Source organism: Falco biarmicus, chromosome 1, assembly GCF_023638135.1.
Source record: "Falco biarmicus isolate bFalBia1 chromosome 1, bFalBia1.pri, whole genome shotgun sequence".
NCBI classification, from domain to species: Eukaryota; Metazoa; Chordata; class Aves; order Falconiformes; family Falconidae; genus Falco; species Falco biarmicus.
In genome coordinates this window covers 25,879,296-25,902,118 of record NC_079288.1, presented here as the reverse complement: position 1 = coordinate 25,902,118, position 22,823 = coordinate 25,879,296, and the positions used below count along the sequence as shown (strand labels likewise).

The window sequence follows — 22,823 nt, the reverse complement described above, 5'->3', positions numbered from 1 at the left end:
CCTTTGGTTTCATCATTGCATACCTGCAATAGTTTAGTATCTAACGTGATTCCACGTCCTTTCTTGTAGTTGTGTTACTAAGCCAGTCACACAAGTGACACAACATTGCATTAGGACAATCACAGGCACAACTGTAAAAATCGCCCCGGTTATTATAATGATCGGTTTCTTTAACCCCACTGATAGGTTAGGGAACCAAGATGTTAATTCCTCGATACCGATATGCACAGTTTCTCCAATCCAAAAAAGACTTGTGCAAATCCAAATGGAACTGGGACCTTCTCAGCTGCTGACCAACAGATGCTGGATTTTGGACTGGGTGAATGTCACCATGGAGAGAGGGGTTTCTCAGCGACCCGAGCCTTTGGCAGATGTTGGTGGGCTCCTCTCTGCTCAAGGCAGCATTCTTGTGAGAGCTGTAAACCTTTCCTCCCCCTTGCAGCACCCGTGGGGTGTACCCTTGTTTCTGCATTGCCAAGGGAGGAAGGGAAGCCCTTTCAGAAGGTGCGAGGTGTATGAAGCTAGCATGGTTTGATCAGCTGGATTCCAAGCATTCGTATTTATCCAGCGGTGTGGTGACTGTTGTCTAATAGACATGTCCTGGAGCTGCTGCTTCTAAGCTGATGGGCACAAAACCTGATGCTCTGTGGTTCTGCTGTACTAGACCTTGTAAAGGCAAACACCAGTGTTCATGCTGGCTCCTATAGCCTCGTCGTAGTTCAGACTGTTTTGGCAGCAGCTGTAGAGCGCTGTGAAAGAGAGAAGGGATGGATGGTTTGCACAAAGGCGCGTGGATGGGCAGATTTTCCATGATTTCCGGCCAACAGTGCCATGCCTGCAGCTGCGCTGCCCCAGGGTGCCAGCGGTGCAGCGAGAGCCGAGAGCCGGGGGTGCATCAATCTCACCATCAGCTGGTGGCCCGCTGCAGCAAGAGCAGAGATGCCCAGTCAGCAGGACGGGTGGTACTGTGCAGCTGTTTTGCTTCCTAAAGACATCTCTTTCAGCTGAGTTCCTTCAAAGCCTGGGTGCGTTGGACGGGGGCAGAGTGGCCCAGCGCTGGCCACCCATGCTCCCTGCTTGGCTCCCTGCTTGGCAGAGTATGTTCAGATCTTTGCTGCATGGCTGGGCAGCTGCTCGCAGCGCAGGACTCCCTGACCCAGAGCCCAGCACAGCCCCCCTGGTGTGCTGGGCATGTGGGAACAGCACAGGGACAGGAGATGGATGGGTGTCATTAGAGCGTGGTTTTCAATTGCAGAAGAGCCTGTCTACAGCCGTAGACGTGCTCTCAGTTCTGGGAAGCTCCATTAGATGCATTCTTTGGCATGTTCACCTATTTCTGGAGCTTCCTTTGAAAAACACAAGTTGAAAAACACAAGAAAAACACAGCTGGAGTGTCCACCCAGGTGGCAGAAGCATTTTACCAGTAGCTTTGGACTGAATACGCCGATGGGATAGGGGCATACTCTGTGTGTACTGCAGTTGTAGCCTGTTTTGTCATGTTTTTCTGGTAGTTGTTTTTTCTAACATAAGTCTAGATATGTTTAAAGGCAACATAGAGCACTGAAGATACTGTGATCACAGCCTAAGGGTTTTAGAGTAGTTTTTTTTCTAAAATCTCTTCTTCAAGGAATCATATAGCATTCTTCTTCCACTGTTTGATCATTTTGTTACAGACATAATGACTGAAAAATCTGTAGCAGCAGTTTATTCAAATTACCAAATTGAGTCAACTGGGTTATACAGTGGTATAAAAGTAAATATGTGACAAAATGGTTTCAGGCAAAAAAAAAAATATCAGAGGAGAAAGTAACTTGGCATTTGTAATGGCCATGACATATAAAGGTGTAGTAATACATCAGTATCAAAAGAAAGCTTTCCTACAGGTAGCAGACTGACCTTCCCTTAGTGCTGGCTGTTGAAATGCAGGGTCAGGGGTTTTGGGACTGTATTTTGGACTGCTTGTGCACTGCCTGTTACCCAGTTTTTCTGTACACCAGCCCACAGATTTCTGTGTGCAAGCCCAAAACACCCAGATCTCTATCTCCAGCGTAATACACATGTTTAGAACTCTTTGGTTCTGCTTTTAGACTGTCCTTATTTGCACATGCCATCCCCAATACAAGAAAGCAATTGTGGAAATGTTGGTCCTTAGGGATGGATCCACGTGTCAAGCTCCCCTAGGGTGATCCCGGGCATGCGGAATCCTCTGAGGGACCTTGTTGTCCAGGTCTGTCAGATGTCTGGGGGTCACTGCGGTTTGTGAGTCTCCAGCATTGACAGGTGGCCCTGGAAGGCAGAAGGGGGAATAGAGAAAGGGTGGGGATGGGACAGGGGGGAGGAGACCCTGTATCTCCATCTGAGGAGAGGGGGATCATGAGGAATCTGGGGGGCCCAAGGGGCAATTTGGTGGTCCTGGGGGCAACTGGTGGGTCTAAGGGTGAAAGTATGGGACCACGGGGTCAACTGACTGTAACTGGGGCGCCTAAGGGATAGTGGGTGTTCTGGGGACAAGGGGGAATGGCAGGGTCTCAGGGATAATTAGGGAGTCTGGGGGCAGCAGGGAAGCCTGAAGTGGTGCTGGGTGCAAGGGAGGTGTCCTGGAACGGGTCAGAGGACAGTGGGAGTCCCAGGGGGACATAGTCCATGGCTTGCAGTCTATCGGGATTTTGGTTAAGGTTTACCAGGTCAGGAGGACTCACACCAGCAGCAGCACGAGCGCCATGGAGCCAAGTGCCAGCCCCAGCAATAGCATGTGGCGCAGGCGGGTCTTGCTGTGGGGCCAATGTAGCACAGCTCTGAACCGAGCCTGGAGTCTGTGCTCGTCCTCCACACTTCCCTCTGATACTGTAGAGACACAGACACCTCGGGTCATGGGGCACTGCTTCCCAGGGACCAGGTGTCCTTTTGTAGGACCTGCTCCCGCCACAGACCTCACTGCCCTCTGGGACCCAGGCATCTGGGGGTCCCTGCTCCACCCCATGTGCCCCACTGTCCCCAGAGAAGCCAGGCATCAGGGAACACCTGCTCCACTACACCTGTCCACCATGGACCCAGGTGTACTGGCACCCTACTCACACCCCATGCACCCCCCGCCCATGGGCCCAGGTGTCCGGGGTGCTACTTCACCCCACACTGCTCACTGCCCCCAAGGGTACTCAGGTGTCTGGGCGCACCGTTGAGGTAGAAGTACTTGCGGACCAATGGCTCATAAACCTCCCCCAGGGAACAGGCGATGGTTCCTGGAATGGGGTCATGGATGATCAGAATGCGAGATCCCTCTGTGCTTCCCTGCAGCTCCTCAAACAGTGTCAGGTCCTGTGTGTGCAGCTGGGGAAGGGGGGGAACACATCAAGGCAGCCTGGTCCACCAGGTACATGAAACAATATACATGTGCATGCAAAGGCACACGGGTCCTGCACATGCTTGTCATGTCCCACGTGATGAAGCATGCTTCTTGTACCCTTTACTCATGCATGTGCATGCACCTTATGTCCCACGTGCTCCTTGTGCTCTTTGTATGCACAGAGGGATGCACAAGCAGAGCAAAAGCCACTTCCTTGCCACACGTGTGCACACAAGTACACATGAATCTGCAAACACAAGTGACCTGCCTCTTGCTTGTGTGCACCTTTCACATGGGTCAGCACTTGCTTGCATCCTGTGCATGCTTACACACGTGCTACTTATATCTACTGTATAAGCCATACCTGTATCTATGGATTGTCCTTATGGCAAGCGCACAACTGTGTGCATGCAGGCCTTGCTACCCAGGCCCAGTCCTCTCTTGAATGTCTGTGTACACCCTTGCACAAGCATATATGCAACTCACGTCCTTGGCAAACATCCAGGTAACGGGCAGGCCAGGGAGGGTGGCAAAGGGCTCAGAGCAGTGCAGTGTGACGGTTTCATCTGTTTGGGCCCGCAGGACCTGCACTGGGAGCATTGAGAAGCATGTGAGTTCACATCTACTCATGCACTTACAGGAATGAATGTGCTCCTGTGTGACTACAAGTGCTCACGTGCTCGCAGTAGAGGTGCACAGGCATGCACCTCAGCACACTGCTGTGCGTTCATGGTGGGCCCAGCAGGCATGGCCACACATGAGGAATGGCAGTTGCCCCCAGAGACCTGGAGGCACCCAGCGCCGGGGTGGGACTTAGACCAGCCTGGATGCCTGGGTCTACCATGTCCCCATACCTGGGCAATCCAGGGGAAACTGGCAGTCCACGAGGCGGCAGGTAGCACACTGGAAGACGCGAGCAGCTGGCTGGTATCCTAGGATGGAGAGACTTGCTGGTCCCATGGGGATGGGAGATGTATGAGGCGACAGAGGGTGGCAAGACAGAGAGACGGGCACTCACCACAAGGCGGGACACAGGCTGGAGCTGGTGGAGAGGAAGCAGCATTAGACTGGGGATCACTGGGGATCCGCATCCCTGTGATGAGCTGTTTGGGCTCGTCCCTTGTCCAGCCCAGATGGGATCCCCAGGGGTTTCTTCAGGATGGGGGTGCCCAAGGTGGGGGTCCCTGGGGTGTAGATGTCCATGGTGGGGGGGTCTGTGACAGTCCCTTTAGTGGGGGTCCTGGAGAATTTCCAGAGTGGGAGTCTTGGGTGGGCGTCCCCACTGGCCCCATACCTTTCTCCAGATGGCTCAGCTTCGCCCAGATTACGTTGACGGCTGCCTGTAGAGACACCTCAAAGGGCTCTGTCCAGAAGGCCAGGTAGACAATGTAACCTCCCTCTGATCCCCAGAATCCCTCCTCAGACCCCACAGATCCTCTGTACTTGCCTCAACCCCATATGTCCCTACTGGAGTTCCATATATCCCCAAATACCCCCCCAACACCCCGCCCCTCCCCCCAGAAGCTGTATACCTTGAAGCCCACATACCCTCAGGATTCCCCAGCTATCCCCTTACAGCCCCAGACCTCCATATCGTCTTGTATTTCACCACACCCCCCATTCAAGGCCTCCGTGTCCTATCCCCCATGACCCATGTCCTGACCCTACCCCTCACATGTCCCACATCCCCTGCTCACTCGTCTTGCTCTGCTTCTCCAGAAAATGCAGGGCATCCATGACGATCTCCCGAAGTACATCACGCTGCCCCGACCCTGCGACCAGTACAGGTGTGCTGAGACCAGTACAGGGTTGGGATTGGAGGTTCAGGGATGGGAGGGTCCAGTAAGGGCTGGGAGTTCCTGGGGGTTCCTGCAGTCCTGATCAGGGTTTAGGGATACTGGGGAAGGGTCAGATATTCTTGGGGATTCCTGAGGTCCTAGGTAGGGCCAGGGTGTCCTCAGTGTCCCTGTTCTGGTTTGGGTGATTCTCAGGGTCCTAGGCAGGGTTGGGGTTCCCAGAGGTCCCTGAGGTCCAGGACAGGACTAGGGAGACATTGGCATTGTTGGGAGTCGTAGGGTGCCTGTCTGGGGTGGGTCCCTGGGGTTTCTGTTTAGGAAAGGGGTCTTCAACTGCCAGGGATCCCGTGTCAGTATGAGGGCATCGGTTGAAGTGGGAAACCCCAGACGGCTCTGGGATCCTGTTCAGAGTGGTGGTCCCCCTTGGGCTGGAGGTCCCTGGTGGGATGGAGGTGCCGGTCAGGATGGGGAACCCATGACGCACCCACAGTGACAGAGGAAAGTGGCTCAGCAGCCTGGGCAAGGGCCTCAAGGCAGCGTTGATGTCGAGGGTCCTTGAGGGGGGCCCCAGTAATGTCATGGCAGAGCTGTTCCCGCTGACTGGGAGGCCCAAAGCAGAGCAGGCAGGAGTGCACCGCAGGGAGCCAGGATGCCAGGGCCACCCATTGCCGCAAGGCAAGCCCCCCTGCCTTGATGCCTGGGTTTCCAGGGAGCCTGGGAGCCAGCACCCACCACCACCCCATGGCCACAAAGTACAGCACCCAAATGCTTGGGTCCCCAGGGAACTGCAGGGTTCCCAGGTGGAGCCCAGGCGCCTGGATACCCAGGAGACAGCGGGGTTCCCAGGTGGAGCCCAGGCGCCTGGATACCCAGGAGACAGTGGGGTTCCCAGGTGGAGCCCAGGCGCCTGGATACCCAGGAGACAGCGGGGTTCCCAGGTGGAGCCCAGGCGCCTGGATACCCAGGAGACAGCGGGGTTCCCAGGTGGAGCCCAGGCGCCTGGATACCCAGGAGACAGTGGGGTTCCCAGGTGGAGCCCAGGCGCCTGGATACCCAGGAGACAGTGGGGTTCCCAGGTGGAGCCCAGGCGCCTGGATACCCAGGAGAGAGCGGGGTTCCTATGTAGGTCCCAGATACCTGGGTCCCCCCTTGAGAGGAGTGGGGATACCTAGACATATGAGCCCCCTGGGGTGTGTCGGCTGGAGAATGGGCTCCCAGACCCTCATTTTGGTCTCCCCAGATTTTCTGCCTTCAGTCCCTGCCAGTCACTTTACTTGGTGACCCAAAATCCCCTCTGTTTTGATGTCCAATTCCTTGCCTTTGTCCCTATGACCCTGTCCTGTCAGCACCCCCAGTCCAGTCTCTTGCAGAGAGGAACTATGCAAGGCTTCTCCTTTTCATTCCTCCATGTCCCATCTCATTAACACCTCCTTGCTCTTCCACCCAGGTGAGCCAGCCCGATCCACGGTAGAGCGGCAGATCTTGCTGCACAAGGGGGTTTCCTAAGGCAGGAAAATGCCAGGGCAGCGGAGACACCCACTGAGAGCTGACAGCTCTCATGAAAGATGCTTTCAAGGTCTAGGCATTGCCAGAGCAACCGCAGCCACCCCACCCCCTTAAAAAGCAGCCTATGGAGCACTAGTGGCCAGGAGCACTGCCAGCAGAGCAGGCCAACTGTGTGGTGATCAGCCAGGGTGTGCGCAGCAGTTTGCATGGCAGTTTGCGCAGGAAGGGCGTCATCATCCTACCAGCAAAAGAAGCGAGTTCAGTTGGTGGTCATCACTCTCCCAGGAGGAGCTTGGCTATGGTATCCACCTGGAAGAAAGCTCTGTACTCTGCACTCACCAGGATGGATGTGGCAACCCAGAGAGAGCTCCGGTGAAAACATGCAGGCATCCAGGCCTCGGGCTGCAGGGCATGCAAGTGCCTTTCATGGATGGCAGTGGTGAGAAGAGCTCTGTGGGGTGTGGACAAGTGGATGGTCTGCTCAGCCTGGTGGCAGAGCTACAAGAGGAAGTAGAAAGTTCAAGGAGCATTGAGAAGTCTGAGGAAAGCATAGACTGGTGGAACCATGCTCTGCCCTCCATGAGACAGAAACAGGAACAGCCACCAGAAGAAAATCAAGATCAAGGGGATCCTGTATCCTCCCTCTGCTAGGCTGAAGGTGGTGGTTTAAAGGGTAGGAGTGAATGGAGGCAAGTCCATGCTCGGGGTGGCAGGCAAACTCTCCTTGGCCACCTCGTCTTCCCAGGTGACTCTGTACAACAGGTATGAGGCTCTGGATGTAGACGGCCAGTCGATGGATGATGTGGATGACAGTCCATCTACACCAGAGGTATTGCCAAGGTCAGAAAGGAAAGAGCCCTTCCTTCCCCCTAGGGATGATGTTACAAGTGCTGTTGGCATGAAGTACAGGGACCAAGCAGAGAGGACAGTGAAAGCCTGGTCTGGTGTTGATGTCCCCTGGCTGAAGGGGACGAGGTGCCACTCTCCCGCGCGGGTCTCCCTGTCAGTGCTGGCTGTACTTGGGGAAACAGCACCATCCCTTTGCAGCCATGTTTTAGGAGTGCCTTTGCAGCGAAGGCACCGTGGAGCCCACGGCTGGGTGTCCGTGAGCAGTCAGCAGGGCTGGGGATCCTGTCCGGGAGCCACAGGCTCGCTGTGGCATCCTCTGCTGTCCTGGCTCATGCTGGGTTAGACCTTACCTGCAGGCACTGCCCCGCAGCCCAGAGGTAGCGCCCGACGTGTGCTCTGAGGTCAGGGTTATCAGTACGAGTTGCACAACGTGTGTGCGGGGGCCAGGGGAGGGCAGAAGCTGGAAGGGTCCCCAGCCGGGTCAGGTCAGGCAGCCCCAGACTGGGGGCTCCAGCTCAGACTTGGCTCTCCCTTCCCGAGGCAGGGTCTGCCCTTGTGCTCCCACGCATGCACATGAAGACCCCCACCCTGAGGTCCAATGCCTGGACAGGTCTCAGCCCCTGCCCCACGTTTCCCCAGAGCTGCCTTGGACAGGCAACAGCCCTTTGAGGTCCCACAGTGGTCTGGGGCTGCAGAGGTCCCGCGAAGGCGATTGCCCCACAGGAGCAAGGGGGAGAGAGCCACCCTGACCCCAGCTTTGCTTTGGCCACGAAAGCGGTTCCCCCGCCCGGTCCATCCCCACCTCTGCAGAGAGCGCAACGGGGTGAGGGGCGGCGGGGATGGGGGTGCTTCCAAAGCCAGCTCAGCACCCAGGCGTCCCAGGTGCCAGAAGTGACCCCCCCATTCCAGGTGTACCACAGGCCTGTGAGGAGTGCAAAACATCTACTTTATTAAAGCTGCCGGCCAAAGAGCACAGCGGGTGGCTCTGGGGCATGCCCAGCACAGCGGGTGGCTGTGGGGCATGCAAAGGTCTGCTGGAGAAACTGCTACTTCTTGCCACGCTGCTTGCTTTTCATCAGGAGCAGCCCCTGCTTCTTGATGCCCTCCCGGGTGAGGACAAGGCCACAGGATTCGTCATCAGAATCCAAGGACTCTGAGGAGAGAGTGGAGAGGAGTGGGCTGTGGAGGCTCTGTGCGCTCATGTCCCTGGGCAGAGCCGGCACCTTTTGCAGGGCTGGTGGCATCCCAGAGAGCCCTCGTGCGGAGCCCTGAGGCACAGGCACTGCCGACTGGCTCTGCCAGCCCCGCATCCCAGGGGGACCTGCAGAGCCTGGGGTTGCCACCGCTGTGGCCCCTCTTCAACACTGCTGGCGCTTCCCAGAAAGGCCTGGAGCCAGGGGGTGGTGGGTACAGCTCCCGCTTTGTTAAAAACACAGTAGAGAGCTGCCAAAAGCTCGTGGTCTCCCCCAAGAACATCCAACAGGAGGAGGCCACAACCAGGTGATTTTGAAGCCAAGGCTCTCCCTCCTTGTCCCACAGCACCTGGGACAAGCAGCTCGTGGGTTGGGCTCTGCTGGGACAGTGGAAGACAGGCAAGGATGCCCAGGAATCCCCACGGGCAGGGGCTGGGATGGTTGCTGTGGCACGTGTCCTCGCTGTGCTCTCCTACCTTGGCCGCTGCCTGCGTCCTCCAAGGAAACCCTCAGGTTCTGTGGGTGATCCGCAGTGGTGTTCTCTAGTAAATTACGGACCTCGGCAAAAATCTGTGGAAGACACTCTGGGTTACTTGCTGAAGGGGAGGTGGGTGTTCCAAGCCAAGGGCTGCCCCACCTCGAGGTCCCCGCGCGGGGCACACCCTGCAGTGCCCCGTGCCACCGGGGGCTGAGCTGCTCCATGGCTCTCCCCTGGCGCCACCTCCATCCTGCCAGCTGGGAGGACGCTTGGGATGGGCCGTATGGGAAAGCCCCGTGCGGGTGCCCAAAGGCCACAGCAGGGATGGAGCCCCCGCGCACCTTGTTGTCCTTGTTGGGGCTGCGCCAGTCGTGGGGCAGGCTGGCCACCCGCTGCACCAGGTAGCGCAGCTTCTGCTCACAGTGCTGCAGCTTCTCCTCCACCGCCATGGCCTTGACGGGATCCTCCTGGAGTCAGAGAGAGAACAACCACCTTGGTGGGGAAAACGAGCCACGGGGGGGGGGACAGTGGCTGCGCCAAGCGTTTCCACGCCGTGCTGCTGCACCACCGGGCAGTGGCCGGGGCCAAGCTCACGCCAGCCCCATGTGGGTACCTGGCCGGGCACGGTGATGCCCTGCAGGCGGACGAAAAGGCTGTCGATGTCCTCTTCACATTTCAGCAGAACATCCTTGCTCCTCATCATCTGGGCCCGCATATCCTCCAGCCGAGCCTCTTGGCACTGCAGTTTCAGCCGCAGCTCCTCCTCCAGCACCCTGGAGCCAAGCACATTCACATCCATACAAGTGCACAGGGGGGGCAGGAACACCCTAGAGCTGTTGCAAAAGCTGCTCAGGTTGCCAATGCAGAGCAGAGGTGCTGCCTGCAACCCAGCTCCACGCTGCTGGTACCACTTCCCACGCCAGGCCAGAAGCGGGGGTCCTCCTGCCGCCGCAGCGGGAGCTTTGGGTGCTCTGCCAGGCCCAGAGCTGGGGGAGCCCCCTGCTCAGAAAACCTGGCGGCACAGGAGGGGTGGGCGGCTGCAGTGGGACGTGGGAAGGGGTGCCCTGCTGTGTCGGGACACCTGGCACACACGTGTCCCCCCCGCCAAGGGCCGTGGCCCGGTGGACACGACTGCACACCTGCTTGTGTTGGAGGGCTGGTGAAACTTCAGCTTAGCTAGGTTCAGCTCCAGCTCGTGCAGCCTCTCCGCCAGTGCCCGCTTCTTCTCCTCGCCCTCCTTGATGCACTGCTCCAGGTCCGCCGAGGACTTCTGCTGTTCCAGGAGCCTGCCGGGTATGTCCTGGCCGGGGGAGAGCACGAGGACTCAGCCCCCGGTGCTCCTGCAGGGTACAGGACCCGGGCCGTGGCCTCGGGGAGCCGTGTGCACCATGGACGGCTGCAAGCTCATGTCACGGAGAAGTGTGGTGCCATCCCTGCCCGCCCCAGAGGGCCTCTGGGGGTCTCCTGAGGCAGAGGAGGGCAGAGAAGCCCACAATGAAACAAGGCAAGCAGAGGGCTCTCAGCTCCCCGGGCCCTGAGCAGCCGTGGGTTTTGCCAGAGGGGGGGGTCACGTTACCCAGATCCTGGAGCACTGCAGCGCAGCCTTGGCCTGCTGCATCTTCTGCGTGACCCTGGCCTCGTGCTCCATCTGGGACCTGACGGCCTCCAGACTGGTGCCTGGGGTGGGAGGGAAGCGTCAGGGAAGGATGCCTGCGGCTGTGCCCGCGTCCCACCCCCCTGCACCCTGCCAGGCACTCACCCACGAGCTGGTCCTGTGAGGCCGGGGTCGGGGAGTCCACGGTGAGCTCGTGCCTCTCCTGCTGCAAGGATGTGCATTGTCACCCCCCACGCTGCTGACAGCCGGGGGGAGCTGGCCCTGCAGGCCCCCGACCCGTGGGGGGCCCGGCACCGATGCCTGCCGTCTGCCCACAGCCTGGCCTGTGCCAGGACCCCCAGCTCACCGCTCTCAGGTGCCTTTGGTACACGTCCTTCCGCCACCCTGTGTCTACAGAGACCTCCTGGGTGGCCCGGGAGCGGTACATGCGCGCTCTCTCCGCAAGGATCCGGCTGCGCGTCCTGTTTGCGTCCTCCTGGAGCGTGTCAGAGAAGGGAGAAGTGGCTGTCAGAGCTGGAACGGACCTTTGGCAGCCAGCTGAACTTGTGGGATGGCCAGGGTCAGCAATGACCAGCCCCGCCGCCAAGTAGACAGGCTGGGAAGGATAGTGGGCAAGGAGGGCTGGCGGGTGGAGCGTGCTGCCTTCGCCGTAGCTGGGGCTTCGGGCAGGCTGTCCCCAGCCCCAGGGCAGCCCGGCCCAAGAGCGACACCCGGGAGGAGCTATGGAGCCATCGGGGTGCTGTGGGCAAGCCCAGCTCCGGCTCTTTTGCTCTTGGTTGAAGGCACACTCAGCAGCTCCGGGGCACATGGTGCCGTCGGTGGGCTCTGGAGGGTGGAAAAGGGCCCCGAGGTGCCCCTGGCCATCTCACCTTGGCTCTGTCAGCGGCTTTGCAGGCCTCCAAGGCCATGAGATCCATGTCCTGGAGCTCCCTACCATACAGCTCGGCCATCTTGCACAGGAGGTCCAGCTGCGGAGGCAGGTGGGCCAGCTCCTGGGACACAGGGAGCCACAGCACGTCACCCCAGTGAGCCCCAGGGGTCCCCCGTGCTGTGACAGCAGATGGAGGGGAGCAGGAGGACCTCTTTGATCTGGGAGGGGGGCGTCCCACCAGCGTTGCCCCTGGGGCACCTCCTTGTCTCTGCTGGGGGAGCAGGTGGCACGATGGCACGGTGGGGAGGAGCTCACCTTCCTCAGGACATCCCGCACCGCCAGGTACAGGGCAGTCACCTTCTGTCCAGTGTGGACTTTGAGGAGCACCTTCTCAATGTTTTTCTCCAGCTGGCAAATGGCCTGGGGCAGAGGTGGGGGGGTACAGGGGGTGACCCCGCATGCCAAGCCCAGAGGCCAGCCGGGGGGTGCAGGGGCTGGATTAGAGCCCTCTGCAGGTGCTGCCAGCCCAGGAGGGGGTCCCAGGTACCTGCGCCTGTGCCTGCTGCCGCTTGTCAGGCATCGCAGCATCCTGCAGCTGCTGCAGCCGCCTCTGCAGCTCCTCCCGCACTTGTCTCCGCTGCCTCACCTGGTGCAGCAGCATGTTGCAGGTGTTCACCCGTTCATAGATGTCGGCCTGGAGCTTCTCCTGGGCCACCTGGATGGGCATGCGAGCATTCAGCAGGCTGGAGGCAGAGCTTGCTGGGTGCCCGCGGCACAAGGGGGTCCTGCCTGCAAAACTGCCCCCAGGGTGGAGCTGGGGACACCGGACTTAGGGGTGCTGCCTAACTGAGACCCAGGGCTGGGCGTCAATCGAATCCATCAGTGCCCCAGCTGCGGGGGTGCCGGAGAGCAGCAGCAGCAGCAGCAGCACCCCCCCCGCACCCGCCTGCCGCTGGCCCTGCAAGAGGCCCCCGGGCAAAGGCAGCTCTGCGGGGCCAGGGTCTCTGTCACCGCAGCGGGGCTTATAACCGCGTTGTAACCTCGGGACGGGCAGTGAAGGGCAGGGCAGGGACAGCATCTCTCTCTCAGGGATGCGGCTGGAGCTGCAGGAACCCGGGCAGCCCTGGGCACACACAGGCTGGGACAGCCGGGAGTACTGCCAGGACAACAGATCTGCTCAGGGAGCTCAAGGAGGATCTGCACGGGTGGGTCCCGCAGTGGAAAGGGACCCGTGGGACCACACACAAACACCCCCCGTTGCACCACACCAGCCCTGGGGGGCTGTCCTTGTGCCGGCACCAGGTCACTCTACCACCCACCCTGTCCTTCTGAGCCTTCCCACAGCCCCAGCCCCCTGCAAGCAGCCCGGGCGCGCTGGGCCCTGTCTGGTTGGCCATAGTGGCCCCCAAGGACTTTGGCGCTCTGCAGGTCTCAGAGACGCTGCGTCTGTTGTGCTGTGGGCACGAGAGGGGCAGAGAGAACAATCACCACCAGCCTGGGGCCAGTCCCAGCCTAGTGCTGCCCTGTGCCGCCCGCTCCCGACAGGGCCAGCGCCAGGCAGGGGTAGAGCAGGAGGGACCCGACGGTACCTGCTGGCTATGGCCCCGGGCACGGACGTCCTCCTGCACAGCCTCACACAGGCGGGGGAGCCGCTCTCTGGTCCCACTGCGCTTTTCCTCACGCGGCTGCGCGCAAAACTTCCCGCCTTGCTCTGGGGGACACAAAGGCGCTGTTGGTACCGTGCAGGACAACGCGGGGACCGAAAGCCACCCGCCCGCCCCAGGCCGTCCCCACAAGAAGCCCAAGGGGCAGCACCCTGCAAGGCGACGGCGGCACACAGCTCCTGGGCGCGCTGGCTGAGGTTTGCCTTGCGGCCCGGCATGGTGCCACTGCTCCTGCCTCGGCCCTCCAGCCTGGCTGCGCACGTGGCAGCCATCGTGGCTCTACTGCCCGGTGGAGACGTTGCCGGGCTGTTAGGACGTTGGCAGGCTGTGACACGGGCTGTGACATCACAGAGCTGAGCTCACTCCCTGCACTGGCGTAACTGTCACAGCGGCACCTCCCAGTGCCGCATGGCACACACCTCCTGCTCGGCCAGCGCCTCCTGCTCAGCCATCGCCACCCACGGCCCCCTCCTCTCCGCTTCTGCGGGCAACAGGCGAATGAATAACCAGTTACTGAGGCAGCCCAAGGCAGGGCGGGCAGCGCGGTCCCAGCGCCGTGGCTGCAGCAGTTGCAGCCCGCCCAGCTGGGGGACCCCTCCAAGCCCCACCAGACACGGGGCCAGGACACTTGCAGGGAAAACATGTGGGCACATGGACCCGAACAGCCCCCCGCGCTCTCTGGCAGCTGCCGGCTGGTTTCGCATGGCACCAGGAGCCCGTTCCTGCCTCGCCACGTGCCTTCGGCAACACGGAACAGCTACACAGGGAGTTCTGCTCCCGTTGCACCGGGCAAGAACAGACCAGCTGCTGAGACTGGGCTTTGGTCTTGTCCTTCCCGCGCGTTCTGGCTCAGCTACAGACACGGCAAGGAATGCAAGCATGTACATTTATTCGTTGAGAAATAAAACCAAGCTCCCTCTACCAGAGAGGAGAATAACCCTCAATCTTTGATTTGCAGAAAAAGACTCCTTACAGAGGGAAACTGCCTTCCTAGCACCAAGCTTGTAGATCAGCTCTGATGAAGTTTCTGTAGCTCGAGATCTTTAATGTGCAGCCGTCCTATGGTGCTCTAGCTGCTGAACATAGGAAACAAAGAAATTAGAGGATTCTGAAATCAAGTGTTACCGACACAGGATCATCCCAGGCTCTTACTCAGCACCTCATGTGCAGACTGATGGATTGCATGTTAACGCCAATGGCCCGTGACAGGCTACACGCAGACATTATCATCTTCTGTGCTTCATAAAAATGCGCGTGAAGAGATGGCCCTTTGAAAGACAAGCAGTGAAGGCTTTGTGCCCACAAGGAACCTGGCCAGTCTGTCCGTGCACGTCGAGATCTCCACGCTGAGGCGGGGCCCACGTGGCAAGTAGAGTCATTATGCCACTACACTGTCCTAGGCAGCATTTAAACATCACGGCAGGTTACCGGGGGGTGGCAAGAGAGAGCTTTTTAGAAGAACGGCTAAAATGCCTCAAGGATGTCCATTTCAGTGGCCCTCAGCAAAACTCAGACTCTCGAGTGGACGGCCCTTCCAAAATACTGCTCAAGAAACATGAGCCAGGCTTGTACAAGCTCGTGTCAACAGGCGCCTGCAGAAACCAGCTTCCAGGAGGAAGCCTTTGACTAAGGGTCTAGTCCCACAGGCCCCCTGCACCTCACACGTCAAACCTCTCCGCTTTCAGTTGTCTTCAGCCCTCCCTGCCTAAATTCTGGAGACTTCCCACGCTGTTCACGCTACAAAGGAAAAGGTCACGTCAGCAGCGCAAGCCAGAGCTCCCTTCAGTTCTCATGTAGCAGGCAGTCGGGCGCGCTAAAAGTGAACAGCCAATGATGAACACAGCACTCGTCTGGGAGAGACATCGAGGCGCTGGCTAGCCTGCAGCTCCTGACCTGCTGCCTGCTGTTAGCATGGGAAGGGGTACGTCACGCTGAAGGCTCCGTAAATCCCTGCTGGCTGAGCTTTCGGTCACCCAAGCACAGGGGCTTTGCCTGGTGGTTTGCATTTTCCGTCTCTCCTCCTCCACTTGCTGTGCTCTCTTCCCCTCTTCTTTGAAACACACCAGCTCCACTAAAAAGCATTTGTTGAACACAGCTGAGACAAGAGCTCATGGAATCTGGAGCTGCCTGGAAATGCTGGGCAGGTATTAGAAAGCAGCATAAGCAGCGAGAGGAGAAAGGACAGCTGCCAGGATTTCTCTGTCTCGCACTAAAACGGGGCACAACCAAACTGCTCCTGCTGGGGAATGGCGGCCCAACAAAAGCCTGTCCAGCTCGATGGGCAGAGGCCACCCATGCCTGTCGGAGATTCTCACTGACGCCGTGGAATGAACAGCTGACAAGCACAGGCCACCCCTTCGGCCTACAGAAAGCATCGCCGTGGCCGGAGGCACCTCCTATACCATTCACAAAAATGATTTTATGTCTTTCTGTATCTCTAATCTAGAAGCAGGCGATAACTGATTTTTCTTAAGGTAGCTAAATACATGTCACGAAGAAGTTATATGGAAGAGAAGGTTTTTAATAAGTCAGCGAGTACTCTTCTATCCGGCAAAGGAAATCTTTAAGAATGGTGTTTTAATTATCAAGCAGCCAATTGTAGAAGCCCAAGTCAGTGATCGTGCTGCTCAACAGCACAACTGTTCTTCCTCTCCACTGAAAGCAGGAACAGTGCCCCGGCATGACACTGCAGTGCACAGATGTGTGAGGAGCCACTTCTTCTGTCCATTCAGATGGACAGTAAGGTCCAGGCCTAGTGTCAGAAAAAGGGTTGGACTTTTTCTGGGGTGTCTGAAGTCCCCATGGTCAGAGTTGCGTGACAAAACTTGGAAGCCTGGGATACTTCAGGGATTATTCCAAGTGTGGGAACTTCCCTGCGGGAACTTTTGTCTTCTTAGGCCAAAGGGTGTTTGTCAGCTTTTCCTGAGCTATCTGTATGGGTGAAGGGGACTGAGAGGGAACAGTGCAGGCCCTGTTTGTCTACTCCCAAGGTTTCCAAAGAGCCCATCTTGCTTCTTTGAACCTCAGCCCTTGGCAGGGAACTAAGCACCATTGCCATTCTTTGCCAATTCATCCATCTGTCCCCCCAAGACATCTAATCTGACGTCTCATCTGTTTCAGGCGGTATGCGTTCCTGGACTTGGGACTTTTGCGGTTGTCAGAGAGCAAGTAGCCAGCAAGAAGGGTGTGGTGGTTGCAAAGAGACACGTGTTTCACCTTGCACGCATGACTGTGCGGGATCATGACCTCCAATACGGTTGCACAGACATTCCTGGGAAGCAGACACACTGAGAGCGGTGCTTGCCCTTGAGCAGAATGGGCAGGCGAGCTCTGCTGTCCAGAGGTGACTGAGCAGAGTGCCAAAGTCATGCCGCAGTCCTGAGAAGAGCGTCAGTCAGCTCGACAAAACCAGCCTACTGCGAGGAGGACCCTGCCTAACCTATTCATTTCAAATATTCACCCGAGGACGATACAGCATAACAGCAAGCTCTTTTTGACCTGTGTTGTGAAATTGCTTGGAGGGGGGAATTACAGACCGAATATCATAACAGTGATCTAATATCATAACAAGGAATTCTTTTTGTGTTCCTCACGCTTCCCTGGTAGCCATGTGAAGGACACAACCAAAGTTCTGCTACCTGCTTTGGTGAGAAAAGTAGCTGTTTGCTTTCGCAGTCGTACAGAGCCAAAATGCTCCATGGATCCACCCAGGCAGAGCTCCCCTGGAGAAGTTGCCAGGAAGGACTTCTCTTGGTGGTTCTCATCCTATCCTCGTAGCCATGTGAAGGACACCACAGAAGTTCTGCTACCTGCTTTCTGGCGTGAGAAAAGTACACGCTCACTTTGGCACTCGTACAAAGCCAAAATGCTCCACGGAACCACCCAGGCACAGGTCCCCTGGAGAAGGTGCCGGTGTTGTAAAATTGCTTGGAGGGGGGAATGACAGATCTAAGACTATAACGACCCTATAGGGAAAAATGCAGTTGCCACTTTGGAATGGTTGGCATGCACAGAACCTACATCACCACCGTTCCCTAAAGCCATACCAACTGCTATCCTAGAGCAGCGGAGGGTGGAGCGTGTTACTTACCCCCTGTTTAACTCAGTGTTTAATTTGCTTAATAATTTGGGGGGTTGTTACTTATCCCCTGTTTAATTCAATGCTTTATTTGCTCTAATAATCTGGGGGGTTGTTACTTATCCCCTGTTTAACTCAGTGCTTTATTTGCTTAATAATTTGGGGGGTTGTTACTTATCCCGTTTAATTCAATGCTTTATTTGCTTCGTAATTTGGGGGGGTTGTTACTTATCCCGTTTAATTCAATGCTTTATTTGATTGATACTATCAGCGATACAGATTATGCAACCAGAAATAAGGAACGACTACAACGCAAAAAGCTATTATTGAGATGGAAGCTAAGAGATGAATCAATGAGTAAACAAAAAGAAAAGGGGGGATTGTGCTAAACACAGTCGTGATTCATGTCAAAATAGAATATAGTGTGGTAATTGTTGTACCGTGTGTAAATCTAAAATAGTTTGTGGCCATTATAACCTGTGTCACAATTGTAATGAACAGGCGCGTGTGCTTCTCCTTTGAGACCCTGTAAAAGCTCCCCCTTCCCCTGAGGTAACCGCTCCTGAGAAAAGGCCGCGGGGGACAAAGAGCGCACGCGCCAGGGAAAAGCCGCCAAGGGAGACAAAGACCCGGAAACTCTCCAAAGGGCGCCAAAGAGGAGCCAATAGGAGGAGAAGGCGTACCCTAACGACCCAATGGAGAAAGAGCAGGGCGAACTTCCGGCGGGAAGTGATTGGTCACGGTGCTGCTATAAAAGACGCCGCTTTGGGGGCTCAGCCGTGCTTCCGGCGGGAAGTAGTCTGGTTGTCGGCGGCCATGGGGTTTTTTTGGGTTTTTTTTTTCTGTTTTGGGTTTTTTTATTTTTTTTTTATTATTGTTTCTCAACCTGAATTTATGGGACCCGAAATGAAATTGTTTTAATTGTTATCGTTTATAACAGAGCGGAGCGGGTACACCGCGGGCAGGCTCCGCTGTGCTCCCTGCAGGATTGGGAGCTTGATGGTACCAGGCGGCCGATAAGCTGCACAGCGGCTGCAAAATATATGAGAAGGTGCCTGTTGCTGGGCCAAGGGCTGTGGTGGAGACCGTCTGCGACGTAGGGCCAGGGACTAGGCTTCTTTAGCACTTCAAAGAAAAGATAAGCTTTCTGACAAGGACATGCTAACTGCTGAAAGAAAACAAGCTGCTGAAGAGATAAAACTCAAGGATGCTCTGATAAAACAATTGTGGCAGTGGGAGATCGTGACCTCCTACTCCAGGGGCAGGAGAGTTCTCCCTGCTCGGTAGCTGGTACAAGTGCGTGCCTCTGCAACAGCACCTCTGCTTTAACCCTTTCGTACCCTGAATGCAAATCTGCTCCTTGCTGCTTTAAGTCTCTGTCCTTGCCTATGGTGCCTTTGCCGGCCAAGCCGCAGCTCCCAGCGGGTGTGGGGCTTTGTACAAACTCGCCCCAAGGCTTTGACCCTTCCCTGGGGTCCTTGACTCCCCCGCCTCGGGTCCTACATTAGTGCGAGTGTTTCGCGCTTCACCCCGGTTGCTCCACAGGCGGAGCCGCGACCTGAGGCTCGCTCTTGCAAAATACAGCAATCGTGTATTTAACACAAAAAATTCAACAAGAGCATCTTTCTAGTTTAGGTCTCAGTTTTTCCCTATCCTTTTCTAGCGCCAAAATCAAAGTGTCAGGTGGTGCTATATTAGTCGCGCACTCCTCCTGCTACTCTGTATGGCTTCTCAAAGTGGAAAACATATCTGCACGTGTTACTTCATCCCATTTTCCCTGTCATCTTAAAAACAACATGAATTATAGCAAGGGGTTGCAATTTCCTGATCTTCTAAGATATATAAAGGCCACCACTGATGATATTTTTATTGAGACTCCCACCTGGCGGTCCTCCTATATTCTTCCAATGAGCCAAAATACAAACCAAAGGGCTCTTTTTTTACTGTTTCCCCACTCTGTTCACTTTCCATTTCCACTTTATGCAAGTTACAGGCTTCAGGGCTCGCTTCGTAGCTGAGCTGCGTCTCAGTTGCACAGAACACTCACACGAAAGGGCCCGTTACACACTCGCTCACTCTGCTCGCTCAGGTAGACAGCAACAATACCATTTTATAATGGAAATGCCGAACTCAAACACTGTTACGCCATTCCAGAATGTCAAATATAAACAAGAGGGCTCAAATAATGCACAGGACCAAATTTTACAACAGATGGCAAAATGGTCAAAACACATTCTTGAAGAAAACCCAAACCCCCGCCACTCCGGAGAAAACCTGTTACCCCTCGAGAGACCCCTTCCCGCTACCGCAGCGAAGAGAGCACCCAAATTCCCACCCCCAGCCTTTCCAGGGGCGAGCACCAGCGCTCTTTACCTCGCGCATTAACTGATTAACTTGACCAAGTTTTAAACCAGCCTTGGGTTAGGGCTGTGCAAGGGACAAGGCCTGGTCCTGCCATTTAGCAGCTTCAGCACTGTAAATCGCTTAGTTCAAAAACCATTGTCTTTAACACTGCCCTCCTTTGGTTTCATCATTGCATACCTGCAATAGTTTAGTATCTAACGTGATTCCACGTCCTTTCTTGTAGTTGTGTTACTAAGCCAGTCACACAAGTGACACAACATTGCATTAGGACAATCACAGGCACAACTGTAAAAATCGCCCCGGTTATTATAATGATCGGTTTCTTTAACCCCACTGATAGGTTAGGGAACCAAGATGTTAATTCCTCGGTACCGATATGCACAGTTTCTCCAATCCAAAAAAGACTTGTGCAAATCCAAATGGAACTGGGACCTTCTCAGCTGCTGACCAACAGATGCTGGATTTTGGACTGGGTGAATGTCACCATGGAGGGAGGGGTTTCTCAGCGACCCGAGCCTTTGGCAGATGTTGGTGGGCTCCTCTCTGCTCAAGGCAGCATTCTTGTGAGAGCTGTAAACCTTTCCTCCCCCTTGCAGCACCCGTGGGGTGTACCCTTGTTTCTGCATTGCCAAGGGAGGAAGGGAAGCCCTTTCAGAAGGTGCGAGGTGTATGAAGCTAGCATGGTTTGATCAGCTGGATTCCAAGCATTCGTATTTATCCAGCGGTGTGGTGACTGTTGTCTAATAGACATGTCCTGGAGCTGCTGCTTCTAAGCTGATGGGCACAAAACCTGATGCTCTGTGGTTCTGCTGTACTAGACCTTGTAAAGGCAAACACCAGTGTTCATGCTGGCTCCTATAGCCTCGTCGTAGTTCAGACTGTTTTGGCAGCAGCTGTAGAGCGCTGTGAAAGAGAGAAGGGATGGATGGTTTGCACAAAGGCGCGTGGATGGGCAGATTTTCCATGATTTCCGGCCAACAGTGCCATGCCTGCAGCTGCGCTGCCCCAGGGTGCCAGCGGTGCAGCGAGAGCCGAGAGCCGGGGGTGCATCAATCTCACCATCAGCTGGTGGCCCGCTGCAGCAAGAGCAGAGATGCCCAGTCAGCAGGACGGGTGGTACTGTGCAGCTGTTTTGCTTCCTAATGTTTTGCTTCCTCTTTCAGCTGAGTTCCTTCAAAGCCTGGGTGCGTTGGACGTGGGCAGAGTGGCCCAGCGCTGGCCACCCATGCTCCCTGCTTGGCTCCCTGCTTGGCAGAGTATGTTCAGATCTTTGCTGCATGGCTGGGCAGCTGCTCGCAGCGCAGGACTCCCTGACCCAGAGCCCAGCACAGCCCCCCTGGTGTGCTGGGCATGTGGGAACAGCACAGGGACAGGAGATGGATGGGTGTCATTAGAGCGTGGTTTTCAATTGCAGAAGAGCCTGTCTACAGCCGTAGACGCGCTCTCAGTTCTGGGAAGCTCCATTAGATGCATTCTTTGGCACGTTCACCTATTTCTGGAGCTTCCTTTGAAAAACACAAGTTGAAAAACACAAGAAAAACACAGCTGGAGTGTCCACCCAGGTGGCAGAAGCATTTTACCAGTAGCTTTGGACTGAATACGCCGATGGGATAGGGGCATACTCTGTGTGTACTGCAGTTGTAGCCTGTTTTGTCATGTTTTTCTGGTAGTTGTTTTTTCTAACATAAGTCTAGATATGTTTAAAGGCAACATAGAGCACTGAAGATACTGTGATCACAGCCTAAGGGTTTTAGAGTAGTTTTTTTTCTAAAATCTCTTCTTCAAGGAATCATATAGCATTCTTCTTCCACTGTTTGATCATTTTGTTACAGACATAATGACTGAAAAATCTGTAGCAGCAGTTTATTCAAATTACCAAATTGAGTCAACTGGGTTATACAGTGGTATAAAAGTAAATATGTGACAAAATGGTTTCAGGCAAAAAAAAAATATCAGAGGAGAAAGTAACTTGGCATTTGTAATGGCCATGACATATAAAGGTGTAGTAATACATCAGTATCAAAAGAAAGCTTTCCTACAGGTAGCAGACTGACCTTCCCTTAGTGCTGGCTGTTGAAATGCAGGGTCAGGGGTTTTGGGACTGTATTTTGGACTGCTTGTGCACTGCCTGTTACCCAGTTTTTCTGTACGCCAGCCCACAGATTTCTGTGTGCAAGCCCAAAACACCCAGATCTCTATCTCCAGCGTAATACACATGTTTAGAACTCTTTGGTTCTGCTTTTAGACTGTCCTTATTTGCACATGCCATCCCCAATACAAGAAAGCAATTGTGGAAATGTTGGTCCTTAGGGATGGATCCACGTGTCAAGCTCCCCTAGGGTGATCCCGGGCATGCGGAATCCTCTGAGGGACCTTGTTGTCCAGGTCTGTCAGATGTCTGGGGGTCACTGCGGTTTGTGAGTCTCCAGCATTGACAGGTGGCCCTGGAAGGCAGAAGGGGGAATAGAGAAAGGGTGGGGATGGGACAGGGGGGAGGAGACCCTGTATCTCCATCTGAGGAGAGGGGGATCATGAGGAATCTGGGGGGCCCAAGGGGCAATTTGGTGGTCCTGGGGGCAACTGGTGGGTCTAAGGGTGAAAGTATGGGACCACGGGGTCAACTGACTGTAACTGGGGCGCCTAAGGGATAGTGGGTGTTCTGGGGACAAGGGGGAATGGCAGGGTCTCAGGGATAATTAGGGAGTCTGGGGGCAGCAGGGAAGCCTGAAGTGGTGCTGGGTGCAAGGGAGGTGTCCTGGAACGGGTCAGAGGACAGTGGGAGTCCCAGGGGGACATAGTCCATGGCTTGCAGTCTATCGGGATTTTGGTTAAGGTTTACCAGGTCAGGAGGACTCACACCAGCAGCAGCACGAGCGCCATGGAGCCAAGTGCCAGCCCCAGCAATAGCATGTGGCGCAGGCGGGTCTTGCTGTGGGGCCAATGTAGCACAGCTCTGAACCGAGCCTGGAGTCTGTGCTCGTCCTCCACACTTCCCTCTGATACTGTAGAGACACAGACACCTCGGGTCATGGGGCACTGCTTCCCAGGGACCAGGTGTCCTTTTGT

General features: G+C 55.9%; 3 protein-coding genes across 6 annotated transcripts; all 3 read right to left on the bottom strand.

The window, feature by feature from the left end:
* Positions 1-2,167: 2,167 nt before the first annotated feature.
* LOC130159251 (sperm acrosome membrane-associated protein 6-like) lies at positions 2,168-5,882 on the bottom strand. Its single transcript, XM_056360657.1, has 8 exons — positions 5,624-5,882; positions 5,041-5,115; positions 4,638-4,706; positions 4,362-4,385; positions 4,198-4,275; positions 3,830-3,933; positions 3,174-3,327; positions 2,168-2,286 (listed from the first exon to the last, which is right to left on the bottom strand). Exons 1-8 carry the CDS (start codon positions 5,880-5,882, stop codon positions 2,168-2,170), a joined length of 882 nt encoding a protein of 293 aa, XP_056216632.1.
* Positions 5,883-8,419: 2,537 nt separating this feature from the next.
* Positions 8,420-11,588, bottom strand: LOC130143841 (coiled-coil domain-containing protein 183-like). 4 transcript variants are annotated; one of them, XM_056326735.1, is made up of 7 exons: positions 11,127-11,588; positions 10,925-10,985; positions 10,742-10,842; positions 10,305-10,465; positions 9,779-9,938; positions 9,164-9,632; positions 8,420-8,647 (listed from the first exon to the last, which is right to left on the bottom strand). In XM_056326735.1, exons 1-7 carry the CDS (start codon positions 11,586-11,588, stop codon positions 8,541-8,543), a joined length of 1,521 nt encoding a protein of 506 aa, XP_056182710.1. In that variant the 3' UTR covers positions 8,420-8,540. The 4 variants fall into 4 exon arrangements, with proteins under 4 accessions (XP_056182710.1, XP_056182711.1, XP_056182708.1 ...); XM_056326736.1 differs by having other exon boundaries at positions 8,527-9,257; positions 9,507-9,632; XM_056326733.1 differs by having other exon boundaries at positions 8,527-9,632.
* Positions 11,589-11,642: 54 nt separating this feature from the next.
* On the bottom strand, positions 11,643-12,540 carry LOC130143842 (uncharacterized). Its single transcript, XM_056326738.1, has 2 exons — positions 12,199-12,540; positions 11,643-12,071 (listed from the first exon to the last, which is right to left on the bottom strand). The coding sequence occupies exons 1-2, from the start codon at positions 12,376-12,378 to the stop codon at positions 11,646-11,648; spliced, it is 606 nt and encodes a 201-aa protein (XP_056182713.1). The 5' UTR covers positions 12,379-12,540; the 3' UTR covers positions 11,643-11,645.
* Positions 12,541-22,823: the final 10,283 nt, after the last annotated feature.

Coding starts and splice junctions, on each gene's coding strand:
- LOC130143841 (XM_056326733.1), bottom strand. CDS start 11,588: ATGTGCCCCGGAGCTGCTGAGTGTGCCTTCAACCAAGAGCAAAAGAGC. Junction 10,843..10,924: donor CTCACAGGACCAGCTCGTGG/GTGAGTGCCTGG, acceptor CTCCCACCCCAG/GCACCAGTCTGGAGGCCGTC. Junction 9,939..10,304: donor CAGCCCTCCAACACAAGCAG/GTGTGCAGTCGT, acceptor GCTTGGCTCCAG/GGTGCTGGAGGAGGAGCTGC.
- LOC130143842 (XM_056326738.1), bottom strand. CDS start 12,378: ATGCCCATCCAGGTGGCCCAGGAGAAGCTCCAGGCCGACATCTATGAA. Junction 12,072..12,198: donor GGCAGCAGGCACAGGCGCAG/GTACCTGGGACC, acceptor CCTCTGCCCCAG/GCCATTTGCCAGCTGGAGAA.
- LOC130159251 (XM_056360657.1), bottom strand. CDS start 5,882: ATGGGGTGGTGGTGGGTGCTGGCTCCCAGGCTCCCTGGAAACCCAGGC. Junction 4,386..4,637: donor GCTGAGCCATCTGGAGAAAG/GTATGGGGCCAG, acceptor CCTCTCCACCAG/CTCCAGCCTGTGTCCCGCCT. Junction 4,276..4,361: donor AGCCTGTGTCCCGCCTTGTG/GTGAGTGCCCGT, acceptor TCTCCATCCTAG/GATACCAGCCAGCTGCTCGC.